Genomic DNA, 13,857 nt, shown 5'->3' with positions numbered 1-13,857 from the left:
TACGCAGTCAAAAGCAGCTAATTTAAGAGAAAAAAAAATCCAGTTGCTTCTGATCAAAAGTGAGATGAAGAATTGAGAAAATTTTCCTGGAGAAATGTGGTTACAGTAATTGGTTTCTGATTCAATCCCCCAAATGCGGGGACCATTCTTTATCTGCACTGGTGATCACTAAACAGGATGATGCTGTTTCAAGTGCTGGTTTTAAATAACGTGAAAAAAGGGGAATTAATATAATAGCCAGTGACTCTTTTTTAATCTTTTTTTGTTGCGTCACTTGATAATCATTGTGTCCTCGCATAAGAGAACAATTGTTGAGATTAAGAATCAGTAAGTGAAAGAGATGACTTTTTGCCAAAAGGAGGTTGTTGCAACCGTCTCCCAAACAAAGCCTAGTTTTAACTATCTCATCGTTTGATTGATTAAGGCTTTGGATAAAGTTCCGCGCCAGACTGACAGGGTTTTTTGAATAGCCACTTCCAAATAAAGCCCACTTGGATGGCTGTGCTTGAAGATCAGAGTGTACAGGATGAGTTTACTGGCAGTTACCAAGTGATAAATAGAGGACTCAGACAATAGTACCTTCTCTGAGGACAGACGGGCTTTACAACAGTCCTGGCGTCATATCCTGCTGTGGCGCTTCTGCTCTCAGCCAGAGCACTTCTTTCTCTCTTTTTTTGCTTCTTAATAGTACATATATAAACCCCAGAATATGTGAAGGCTTGATTAGTCTGTGATCATCACAGTGCCCTGCCTTTTACCTGAGAGGCTTTTGTTTTGCAGCCCTCAACCTGCAGTGGGACTGTCCCACAACGCGCCCCCAAACAGCAACTTGATCCTGCCAAAGTCCAGCTTGGTTTTAAGAGACCTATAAGCAAATAATTGTTGGTGAATTGCATTACAAATAATCGCTTATAATATCTACGAACGATGTGCTGCCTTCAGAGGCGTTCTTGACTTGATTCCAAAAGCAGAGTTTGCCCTGAAGGCACTCTACTTTATTGTGTAAGGAGCAGCTAAAGGACGCATTTCTAGATCAGTGGCCCGATAATGAATGAAAGCTGTCGCGAAAGGCAACAGGACAGGTTGCTTTAGCTGCGGCAGGCGCACGTTCACTTTTGTATTTAAAAACCATATTTTTTCCAGCGATGGGGAAGGAAGATTGCGCGGATTGGCCAATGAAAACACACGTCTCCACAGAGAAGACTCTCGCCTATCCGCCAATCAGAAAGCAGGGGTCTCGATGGAGCCAGGGGTGGAAGAACTGATAAATTCTCCAGGTCACCGTCCCAGCGACTCCTGGCTGTGACTCCAACTCCTAACCCTTGGACCACAGTTGTACCTGTCACACATACGCAGAGCAACAAAACCGACCATCAGCACCGACTTCCGAAACTTCAGGAGAAAAACTCAGCCAACTTTCTTCAACAACCACCCCCATCACCGAGCCCCCCCCCCCGCCCTTCCCTCACTTCCGTCGGAGTGTTTGGGGGTATCACATCTGCTCAGAACTGAAACAACTGTACAACTTGCCTGAAGTCAGCTAGCCTACGTGGATTTACCTAAAAGTGGTCACACATTTCCTTTAAAAATAGATTTTCATTTCCCCCTTCTCCCTCTCCTCCTCCTCCTCTCCCCCTTCCCCTCCTCTCGCCCCCCTGTCGGCAACGCACAGGAAAATCTGGGAACTGAACGCCTTTAAAAATGAGCACGTTGGCTGGACCCGTCCCAAGAATGATGCGGCCAGCCCCGGGACAGAATTACCCTCGCAGCGGCGGGTTCCCACTGGAAGGTGAGCCGCACATGCTTTAACTGACTAAGCACATTCTGGGGTTTCTAGTCCAGTTCTTTAAAAGACGCCGTTAGTCGCGCAACCGCAGAACCTTAACTCTTCTGTACGAGGCGAAAACAATATGAGGCTTTCCCTCTCCAGATTGTTTCAGACGTAGCTGTAATTGTCTTGGCCTTTTCCGGGAGAAACCCTTTCCAAAGTTTCTCGGAGATAAAGGGGCGTTCTGCGATTATTATGTTCGGTGTATCCAGTGAGTAGAATCGTACTGCGACTTGAACTCTCTTGTGAGCGCAGTCGTGCACCAGATACACCTTAAAGTTTAACGGAGACACTCTGTGAAATCAATCAGAAACAAAACTCCTTCGCCGTTTCAAATACCTTTAAAGTTTTGCCTTGACCACATGTGAAAAAGCGCTGGGTCCAATCCCTGCGCTAGACAGTTCATTGTAAACACGAACTGCGTCGGATCGGTGAATCTTCAAACTAGATTTAAAAGAAAGTTGAGATTTTCAGTTCCTACATAGAAGTTTGGAAGGCGTGTGTGGGATGGGGGAGATGGTTGAATATATATTTTAACTATTGCAGTGGTAGAGTTGGGATAACGTCCCCTCATACCATATGAATGTACAACTTCAGATCTTAGATCCAAACGTCACCATTCAATGTTAAAGATTATTGTAAAGTGACAGCTAGGAACGAGGACAAATTCTATACCAAAAATCTATTTTGTTCCAGCATATCTCCCGCAAGGGAATCGAGTAAGGTACAGAAATCCCACTGTCCACTGATGTGTTCTTAACAACGTTGTGATATGTTTTGATTTCCTCTCCAAATCGCTGTTTGTTCGGTAAAAATTTCAACACATTTATTAATGCTGCCGTTTTCACTGCAAATAGTGTCAACGCCTTTAGGTCAAGGGAGAGTGAACCAGCTCGGAGGAGTTTTTATAAATGGCCGGCCTCTGCCAAATCACATCAGGCACAAGATAGTAGAAATGGCCCATCACGGCATCAGACCGTGTGTCATCTCCCGGCAACTGAGGGTCTCCCATGGTTGTGTCTCTAAAATCCTGTGCAGATACCAGGAGACGGGTTCCATCAGACCAGGTGCCACTGGGAGCAAACCCAGGGTAAGTCGATCTAAGCTCTTCTGTTATTTTATCAAATGCTTGCTTGATGAAGTGTTGGAATTTGGTTGATGTGAGTTACCGCATCATGAAAGGCATTGCGCTCGTTCACCTGAAAAGTGTGTCCGAATGGAGCTGTTGTCTCTGCAAGCTTTTCGAATGCGCTTTAAACACAGGCAAGTTAGATACTCTGAAACCACCTGAGGAGTGTAGTATCGTCTTTAGAACTGAAATTCACATCCCGTATTTGCAGAAAGCGCCCTAACATTTACACTGCCTATGTGTACAATCGTAAGACTCACGAGCGACTGTCATTATCAAAGCGTAGCAAATAACATGAGCTGTTTTTATCCAAATGTCGCTATTTCAATAAAGCTGAAAGTTCCTGGAACAGAATAATTTGACAGACATAGCCCACGTCGTTCAAACCCACTTATTCAACGCGGTTTGTTGAACGATGCAGTAACATTTGATCATCCGAATCGGGAAACAGGTTAGGCAATCTGAGGGACCAAAAACTTAAAACTCCTTCAAAAAAACTGAGGGCACGTGTAGCAATGAAAATGCCATAACTAAACTAGCGGGATTGCAAAGATGTAATCTATTTAACTATTGGATTCACGATTCGTATTCGCAAAAATAATAAAGCTCAATTTAAGGTTCACTACAGTAACGTATTCAGATTGGATTTATTCCATACCAGAAGAATCAGTTTTTTTTCATTCTCGCCTGATATGCAATATATTACATAAACGTGCAAGTTGTTTGATATTTTCTTTGTGTATGTCCATAAAATTAAAATTTTGCTCAACCCTTCGGTGGGGAGTGTTGCATTAGAACACATGAAATTAAGGGAACTCTTGAATAATTTAAATACCTTTCAGCATTTTCTTTATCGGGTAAACTTTGTTTCTCCACAATCGAGTAGGATGGTCAAACTGTTCAGTACTCGTTTACAACGCCAAAAACGCACGTTATTACTTGATTCGTAGTTTAATTTGTAATATGGATTGTTTTGTCACAGACAATTAAACACGCAGGCTGTAATGACCAACGATCATTATAATATAGCCCATTAAACACGGAACTTGTACAACAGCTCACCGCATTTTCAATAAAGCGCCTGCAAAGTTCAAGTGCTGACCTACAGTTGTTAACAATCAGTAAAGCGTTTGCACCCCGTTTTGTTTGTTCTTTTTGCCCTTACGTTCACTACAAGCCAACTTCATAAAATAAATAGTCTGGATCAGTAACCAATTGTATATGCCTGGGAGAAGGGAACTACGTCAAATAAAAGCAACTGACCATATAAACGTTGAAAAGTTCCTGATTTTAGTTTTGTGTTAAATCATCTTGTATGCAAAGTATTTTTTCTAGGATTTTGATGAGAAATTGTAAGGGCAGTAATTTTATGTCGGGAATTATCGGAACTTGAAAATACAGTATATTGTTGCTGATTTAAAATTTGCATACCTCTATGAATGCAAATAAGAAACAGGCCATTCCCCCCCCCCCCCCAGAGCTTATTAAACACAATTGTAAATCACGTTTTATTTCTCTTTTTGTAAAAACATCATTAATAAAGCAAATGGCAATACCAGACGTGGAAAAAAAGATTGAGGAATACAAGAAAGAGAATCCTGGAATGTTTAGTTGGGAAATCCGGGATAAGTTGTTGAAAGACGGCATGTGTGATAGGAACACCATTCCTTCAGGTTGGTTCAGTATTTGTGATTTTTTCGATGGAAACGTGGGTGAAATGGGTAGAAGGAATCTAATAACAATTTAACTAACATAGAGAAATAATTCTTCTGGCTTCATCTAAGCCTGGAACTGCCCGTAAACATGTAAAATGTGTCCAGCTGCGCAAACCAATAAAGAATGCTTAAACAGCTCATGGTTTTAACGAATTGCTTCAAGTAGGTTCCGGGCTTTAATGCATCCAATTAAAATAAATACTGTGTGAATTCACTTTAAGTGAAACATTATTATTTATCAGGATCGTCAGAAAGCAATGTTATAAGGTTATGATAAGCTACCATTTTGCAGACAGGAATTATAGTCTACGTATTTCACTAAGAAAATAATTCATTGCAAGAAATTGAATATGCTTTTGCCACATAGATGTTGATGCTGAAATGTAATCTTTTTATTTTAATTTCATCTTTTCAAGATTAATATTGTTGGGAAAATATTTTTTAAAAGACTAGTTTTATTCGAATTTCTATACTAATGACTGAATCCCACATTATTTGACATTTAACTACGCGAAATATAAAATTTCGTCACTGTTTTAAATTAATCATTTGATCTTTTTTAAACAAAAAAAAATTTCTTCCAACAAGTGAGTTCAATAAGTCGCATTCTGAGGAGTAGATTCGGAAAGAAAGAGGAGGAAGAGGAAGACTGTGAAAGGAAGGAATATGAAGACTGCGATAAAAAGACCAAACACAGCATAGACGGCATTCTGGCCAGCAAGGGTAAGAGGTGGAATTCGTCTCATTACTGGTGTATTTTTAGCAATTCCGAAGTATTAATTTAAATGTTTATTACCAATTTTATTTTTATGGATAGGCATTGGGGAATCCCAGAACGATTATTGCTTTACATGTTTTGATGGTGGGTGGGGGCGGGGTGGGGGTGTGATGGTGGTGCTGGTATCTCTTCGTTTAACGTTGCACCAAAAGAAAAGGTTTTAACCAATTTAGAATACATAGATGAAAGTTCATATACCCCACACTGGTGTAGTAACAATTACACTGCCCGAGACGAATGCGACAAAATGACCACGAGCACACAGTTGCCTGCAGCTGTAAATGCCTCGATGCCCTTAGCTTTGTTTTGTGGTCCTGGTACTTTCCGAAATCAGAGAAAATGGACGGAAGTACTGCTTTCGTTCTGTCTTGTGAGTTTTATTGAGCTGGTTTCGGGTGGTAAACTTTACGCCAAGGTGTTAAAACAATTCAAAAAAGTTATAGCAAAGGGCGGCGATTTCAAAGTTGGATACCCAGCGTGGACAAGCCTTATCAGCACAGCAACCTGTTGATAGTTTGCCGCTTCATTTGTGCGCCAAGATAAAGAGACAATTTTCAACTTTTACTGTTTGACTGCAATTTAGTTTAGAGTTCGGGAATGTTGTCAGGAGGAATGGGTTTAATTCTATACGGTCGGTTTTCGGAGATTGAGAAAGTAATCGTACCGTTTTTACATTGAGTAAAGGACACCAAGAATGTCAACAATTCGGCTATTCTTGCTTCAGTGTTGCCGATTTCTTCTTGACTTTAAAGACATAGAACTCAGTTTGAGATCGCAGGTGTAACGAGCCTGTGGAAACAAACGCTATGAAATAATGTTCTTAATAACAATCCAGTGTAACTGTGAAGGATGGAAAATGATTTTAATATCGATTTCAAAAGTCCAGTAATTAAATTTTAAGCAAATTTGTAAACTTCTGACACCACAACATTTGGCGAAATCCGCGATTTTAAAGCTTTCGTCCGTTTTTGGAATTTGGCACCGGTTCTGAAGTCTCGGACCGATAATGTACGTAGATGCAAAACATCGCAGGACCTTTATCAAAATGTAGATAAACTAGCCTTAGATTCTACTATTTGAAATTGACGATCATGTCGATTTCTCATTACTACATGATTCCAAAAGGTTACGAGAAGTGCGTCAGGTTATCTATGATTTGCCATCGAATTGGGTTATTTTTATCACTCCCTTGAGTTTGAGTTTTGATCAAATCAGATCTGGACTAAATTACTTGATTCCGTTTCGACTAAACCTTATCAAGTCGAGATGATCTATGCTACTGTATTCGAATAGAATCATTCATGTTGCAATATTAGAAAGACATAAAATCATAAATTGTGAAAGAAGGGTTTCCGATAGAAAATCCCACTCTGAGTGAATTATACTTTAAATACATCTGTTATAAACAGTAGCCCTAGAGACAAAAACCTTCTGATGTCATTACATAAATCATTCGATCAATTTTTAAAAAATAAAATAATAAAATAATCTTTTCAGCTGATTGTCACAGAAATGCTGAATCACCACTAACACGCAATTGAAATTGATAAATTTACAGCTTTTGGGTTGTTTCTATAGGTTGAATTTCATGATGATCTATTGAATCCACTCAACCTTTTTCCTTCTGTATATCTTTCGCTACATAGAGCATCCATCTCATTGAGAAATACCAAAGGTACTTTACCAAACAAGGGACATTACCCACTTTACTCCGAATTTTATTTTGCGGGAAGTCAGGGGGTTAACTGTTTGAGAATAACTGTTCTGTCAGCTCCTTCGTCACATCTCTTGGGAACTGCAAGTTGTGTTTAATATGATGCCACAAGCAATAAAACGGGACATCTGTGGATATAAAACGGGACTGTATCTAATAAAAACGAATAGATGGCTCTGTGGTAGGGTAACGAATACACCTCAGTGACCTAACGTGTGTTAACTACCTTTAAAATACAATATTCGTTTTAACGGTTTCAACTTTAATTGTAATTGAAGGGCTGTCAAACGTTGTCTAATACTTGAAAGTCAATGGCATTTCGCAGTTTTGACTGTGGGGCTTTTGACTAAGCAATAGCTCAGCCTAAGTTGCTCAAATTATACAGAACCCAACGTACTTCACCAACCCTTCAATTTTATTTTGTAACAAACTTGAATAATGTAGACTTCAACTATAAGACATTAACGACTATTTAGTATATCAAACTGTCCCTGACTTACTTGCCAATAGTCTGCTAACAATGTTATCTAAAGCGGTTTCGTCTAAAAAAAACGTGCAATATTAATTTCCTGTGTATCGCTTGAATCTCGTCTGAAAAGTGGCTCCGAATGAGTGGCGCAGTCTCCTTGGGCTGGTACGGAACTGGGGGCGACAGTGATGCTACTTGTGAGCAGGTTCATGACGCGTGAGAGCTCGTTTGTAGCCTGCACTGTTTATTGATCAGATTAATATGCCATCTTTGCCATTTGAATTGTCCGAGTGTATATTTAACGAGCTCCTATCTGGATCATAACACCGAGGAAAAAAAAGTATCCCAGTGTCTCATTCTAACTTGTTGGGCATTGTTGCGATTTGATTATCTTCTTTTCCCAACTAACAAAGTACCTTTTCGCAAAGACATGTTTTGTTAATCAAAACATCGAATCTGTTTAAAAAAAAGCTAGAAAACTCTTGGAAAAAGTGTATAAATTTAAGTCCCTTTTAACATTAGCCTTGTGCACAAGCTTTGACACAAAGTGTCGCTTGTTGCTGGAGTCCATAGACCTGCCCGAATTTCGCTGCAAATAGGATCTTGAGTAGACAAAAACGACCAAATGAGCTGGTCAAACATTTGTACAACTTTTCCAGCTATACAAAGAGGTGCTTGAATACACAATCCACACTTGGAGATGAACTTGGAAAACAAAGAAGCCTGAGTCCATTGAAAGTTACACTTTAGGCTTGGCGGGACAAAGCCTATGCCAGTGACAGCTTGGTCGCCACAAAAGAAGGCAACCTTTTTGTAATTCAGAGAAAAAGAAGAACAGAAACCGTCCAAACAAAAGGCTGAGAAAAGACATTATGGGCTTGCAATGAGGGATGAATTATTCAGTGATCTCCAGTAGCAGCCAGTCCTTGCAGTTTTATGGACTCTCTCTTCACCGTGGAAAACTAGCCATTTTCACCTACAAAATGTTTCTTTTGCTATCTTTTTAGACGTGTAAGATGCCGACTGTCATTCAAAAAAAATACAATTGGCATCATTCGATTGAGCGAAGGCTTTGATTTAGGGGCTGGCGTTAGGTTGGAAGGCGAAAAGAGGGAAGAGTGCTCAGAAAGCCAGCGATTTCCTCGAGCAAATAGGCGAGAACTCAGCCTTTACAAACGGCTATATTTTATGTGAGCGACGCATTGCGGATCGGGGATGTGTAAAAGAGCAGTGTTTTTATTCTAAGGTAGTCTCTTCATCACAGTGTCATTAGCTTGAAGGGGAAGAAAACAGTTTGGTATATGGCGGGGGGTGGGGTGGGGTTGCTGTGTGGAATGCCAACTTTCCACTCGAATTATTCCAGTAAACAGTTTAGTAGCGTCCATAGGTAAACACGTTGCCCATTTACTGGAGAATTCCGTCTCTCGCCACCCCCTCGGTAACAGTACCGAGCTGCACCGTCAGCAGTGCAGTTTGTTCACGGGCTCCGCCAATTCATGATTATAACTTCGAAATAGTTCGAGGAAGCGCGTAAGCACAGCGTCTTGTGCCAATGTAAAGTGACTGACACATCGCTCACAAGATCGGAACTAAAGACACTTTGTTAAAACGTATTTATAAATCAACGTTGCAAAGACTTGCCCACATCTACGAGAGTTGGCTGAATGTTGCAAAGTATCGAAAGCCAAGATTTAGCTGCGTTGTAAAATCTATAAAATTTTACCATTGAAGGTTTTATTAAAAAAACAAAGAAAATGACCATTTGGGAACTATTAAGGAGCAGGACGTTCTTGCTGGAAGTGGTTGATAGTTTTTTAAAAATTATCGATGGGGCGCTATAAATGTTTCTGTTATATTGGATGATTCTAAGTGTCGCAGGCTGCGCGCCAGCTCCTATTTGAATGGTACACAGTGTTTGCGCGGAGCTCCAGGCGTGGTCAGGCTCGATTTATCCGCAATCATGCGCAGGTCCAAAATTCAATCAGAAACCCGGACCGAAGCCCTTTCAAGCTGATTAAATTGAGCCTTTTATTTCTTCTCACTTTCATCTTTTCCAGCCCTGCCCCCAGTTCGCCCGGGGCACAAATTCGTGAAATTTCTGTCCCCTCTTTCTCTCTCTCGCTGGGACGGCGGTTCGATTCAGCTAACAAGCAAAGCTGTGAGAGGGGACAAGATGAAATAAGTTTTACGGAATGTGGGAAGTTTTGAACGAGCCGAAGCATTTTTGCTTCATGCAGTAATGGAATTCCTGACAGCTGATAACTGTGTCCCGCAGACACGCGACTCCCGCGCCCTATCTTAATATTTAGATGTAAAGTTTACAATTACAGTGGTACTCATTGACTCTGGCTGGTTTTGAGAGGCGCACGAGTGGCCAATTAGATCGAAAGCGTGATAGCATGCAGATAAGGCATTTTCTCGGAAGAATATGTTTTAGATGACGAGACAAGCTAAGTGTGGCGAGCTACATGTGTGAGAGGCGATGACCGGTGATTTGGACCTGTATGGGGAGAGAAACCCTCTCGTGCCTCCTAACACAACATGTGACATGGACCGCCTTGATCACTCACATCGAACAATCAGTGAAACTCAAATCGATGAGAGCTGCAAACCGGCTTTATTCACAATCGGAAGAGCCCTTCAGCACCGGGTTCTATTAATTGTAAAGTCCTCTGCTGACTCTGTTCTCCTGTGTACACATTTCTAATTTACATGCAAGTTGTTCCAAATAAATGGTCTTTCTAAAAAAAATGGATTTTCTAGATACCAAACGAGAAACCACAGGTCGGAGTAGTTTGCTTTCAAGTTAATCACATTTGGCTATTAATCAGTTAATCACGAAAATCACAACATTTATCAAACGAACCATATCTGTGGCGGTAAAATAAATAAAAAGGCCCAACACCTTCTCATTTAATTCTCCAGCGCAAATGGTCTCGCCATCTGATGATCTAAACTTCATTCTGCGGCAAACCTGAAAGTGTATGAACATCAAACTTCTCTTCTTTACAGAAAGGTTATATAGAATTCATGATAATGGCTCTGACGAAATGCACTTTCCCCTTTAAGACAATACTTTGGAAGATTGTTGTAAAGTCAAAAGGATTTGGATCAGGAAGGGAATAGCTGACAACATGATTCCATTCTGGAAGCAGAACTCCCTTGCACTGGCGTGGGAGTGCCTCATTGCTGAAGGTGCTGTCTTTTGCTGTGGTGGCCAGCAATGAGCCAATTGCACTTGTCATTTCGGAGAAGATCCCCGGGATCGGTTGGTGGGATCCTTGAGGAAATTCCTGGTTTCTTGGGTCCGCAACCAAATCTCAACATTAGATGTCCGTTTCTGGCCTCCTTCTGAGCAAGTTGGCCGCTCTGCATTTTCCCATCCCTATTCCCACCTCTGCCCCCAAGCCGCAACCACCCAGTGTTCCAGACGCTATATAAATGCAGGCGCTTTGTCTGAGTAGAAATGAGGATTAGTTTTAATCAATAAATGTTTCACACAACGCTTTATTCCAAGATTACTGGAACTATGCAAGAAAGGAAAACGGGGCTGTTTGTCGCCAAACTGAAGTCGTTGGAATTACTTATAATATGATAGATATTGAAGGAGAAAATCAGTAAGACCTAATCCAGCCCGTGAGAATAAAACAAGGTTTATTGATGATTCAGTGGAGAAAGGCAAGCTTCATCCCTGGCTTTTGACAGATGTTCGTGTTTAATTATTGGCTCGGTTTTATGTCGAGAAGAACGAGCTAGCGTCCCCCCACCTTGCTGCTAAGTCAGATGCAATTGATATGGCGTGAATAGGGCCAGCCTTGGATGAAATGGTCCAGACAGTTGCTAGCATTCACTGTCTCCCTTCCTACCTAAGGATCTCGCGGTACAGCAGTAATGTCCGTATCTCAGGTCTTCGGGGTGCTGTTTGAAATCGCACCTTCAACAGGCAGCAGGTAGATGTAAAAAAAATTGCTCGGCTCAGATGACAAATGGACCCGTCTTGAGTTGTGGTGCGGAATCAAAGCTCGTGTAGACATTCACATTTTCAGGAAAATAGATATTAAGCAGGGGTGAATGTAGGTCAATTTCTTCCAGGCCCTGGTTTGGATACTCGATTGGATTCCTCTCCACACACTGTAGATTTTGCAAGTACTTTTAATCCGAGTTTTGACTCAAATCGTTAAAAGAAGAAACCAAAACAGTTTCGGTAAAGATTCGGATGCTGGATTCTCCAGCATCTGCAGTTCCCATTACCTCAGTAAAGATTCAGACGCAATGATAACTTACCAAATATTCTGAAATTGTCGGGGGAAGAAGACACTCCAGCAATTGTTTTTATTGTTCACATCGAGTAGGACAGAACCTGAACCTTGTGTGGATTCTATTCTGGAGAGCAATTGGTCACATAAACTTGTCTAATTACCAGCGTGAAATCTCACCCCTCCAGAGGTAGATTTCATGACGCTATAATTTAAGAGTCAGCACAGTGTAACGCCACATCATGATGGCATCAGTGTCTTTATGCCAGAAGGCATCTAACTACTAGAGAACATTAGCAGGCAAGGCTTTCTAAATCAATACAATGTTTTAAATCAGATGTTTTGAATGCACAAAATTTATATTCAATTTCCTGACTTATTTATTGCAGTTAAAATAAAAAAAACTTTAAAAGAAGCAAAGACACTATGTATGTGTGCCAAGAAACAAATGTTGTCACAATGCCATTTGAATAAATATCTTAAAAGCAACAATGTTAATAGTTTACATTTTTAAAATAATGACCACACTAATCTCATAACAAGCAATACATGTTAAATGTTGAATTTCTTCACCTAAAACAATTCAAAATACACAACTTTCCTTTTAAATTTCATGAAAGTTAAATGCAGTATTAAAAAAATTACAATGTTTGGCTTACTGAAGTGAATGGTATAAGCATATAAATTGATCCATTACACCTGCAGCCAGACTTATCATTAAAGGCATTGTCCAATTGCAAGAAGCAATAAATGAAGTACTTTTACTTAAGGTGGCAATATAAATTGGATAACGACATGCAGAATGGTATTTATTTAAGGATTGTGGTACTGAAAATAAAATGATTTTAATGGGTTTACTGTCTAGAGCTACAGCTAGATAAATTGTAAAGACTGAAGGATTTAGAATAATTTATGGGGCAATGGAGCATTATTACTTGTCACCTTTTAAGTGTTGCATCATTGGTAAATAACCAGTAGTAATTATTTCCTTTATCTTTAATCCTTGACATGCTGTAGCAAAGCAATCAATAATATCCAAACCAAAAAAATGGAGATGACTCCAAAGAACATATAATTACTGCCTCAATGCCCATGCCTAAGACAATGCATATATTTTATATAGGACCATGAGTTACACACTGAAATGTAGTAAACTAAATTACTCAGGAGGAATAAGTTTACGCTATGGCTGTTCAACACAATACTACATTGAGACAACAAGTTTTGATTGGAAAGAAGTATAATACTGCAGATACTGGAAATCCAAAACACAGACAAAGAATGCTGGTTAAGCTCAGCAGGTCTGGCAGAATCTGCAGAGATATAAACAGAGCCAAAGTTCAGAATCTGAAAAAGAACCATACTGGACTCATAACTGTAATTCTGTTTCTCTTTCTGCAGATGCTGTCAGATATGTAGAATTTCTCTAGCATTTTCTGTGTTTGATTAAAAAGGAACCTTGGAATACAAATGCCAATATTTCTCTAATCTACAATATACCTTGATTTCTTATCATAAATATTGAAAAAAATGCATCGACTCTCACTAAGTTAAAAAAGTTTATCCATTGTATTCAAACTTTATTTAGCTTAATTATGTTCACTTTACCAACCACAAATTCACTTCAGTTTAATTTAAGCAATGAATGACAACAAGAGGCAAGATTTCATCTGAAAGAGCAACTTTTGAACATAACTGAATCCAACTAATGATGTAACATGTGACAGAAAGTCTTGCTGCTTTCATGTGGAGTATTTGTAGCATATAATATGGTTTTGATCAAGTGACTCATTGAAATATGTTAATTGTTTTTTTCAAATCACACTGTATGTATTGAATCTGCATGAATAGCAACAATATACAATAAAATACAGAAGTATGGCCACTGGTTATGCTCTTAGTGAAGTCGTGTAGAGCAGAATATGCTGATAATGGCTGTGGTCATGCAGCTAGTCTGTGCAGATATTT

At 39.9% G+C, this 13,857-nt stretch overlaps 1 protein-coding gene across 4 annotated transcripts in view; it reads left to right on the top strand.

Annotated features, from left to right (window-relative positions):
* The first annotated feature begins 1,241 nt into the window (after positions 1-1,241).
* pax3b (paired box 3b) overlaps positions 1,242-13,857 on the top strand; it is a 91,735-nt gene continuing 79,119 nt past the window's right edge. For all 4 annotated transcript variants that reach the window (XM_048542290.2, XM_048542288.2, XM_048542287.2 and 1 more), the window contains exons 1-4: positions 1,242-1,789; positions 2,686-2,918; positions 4,501-4,630; positions 5,261-5,395. In XM_048542290.2, the coding sequence (XP_048398247.1) occupies positions 1,702-1,789; positions 2,686-2,918; positions 4,501-4,630; positions 5,261-5,395 (586 nt within the window). In that variant the 5' untranslated portion in view covers positions 1,242-1,701. The remainder of the gene's footprint in view (positions 1,790-2,685; positions 2,919-4,500; positions 4,631-5,260; positions 5,396-13,857) is intronic.

This window comes from Stegostoma tigrinum, chromosome 14 (genome assembly GCF_030684315.1).
Source record: "Stegostoma tigrinum isolate sSteTig4 chromosome 14, sSteTig4.hap1, whole genome shotgun sequence".
In the NCBI taxonomy this organism is placed as follows: domain Eukaryota; kingdom Metazoa; phylum Chordata; class Chondrichthyes; order Orectolobiformes; family Stegostomatidae; genus Stegostoma; species Stegostoma tigrinum.
This window is presented reverse-complemented; position numbering and strand designations above follow the sequence as displayed.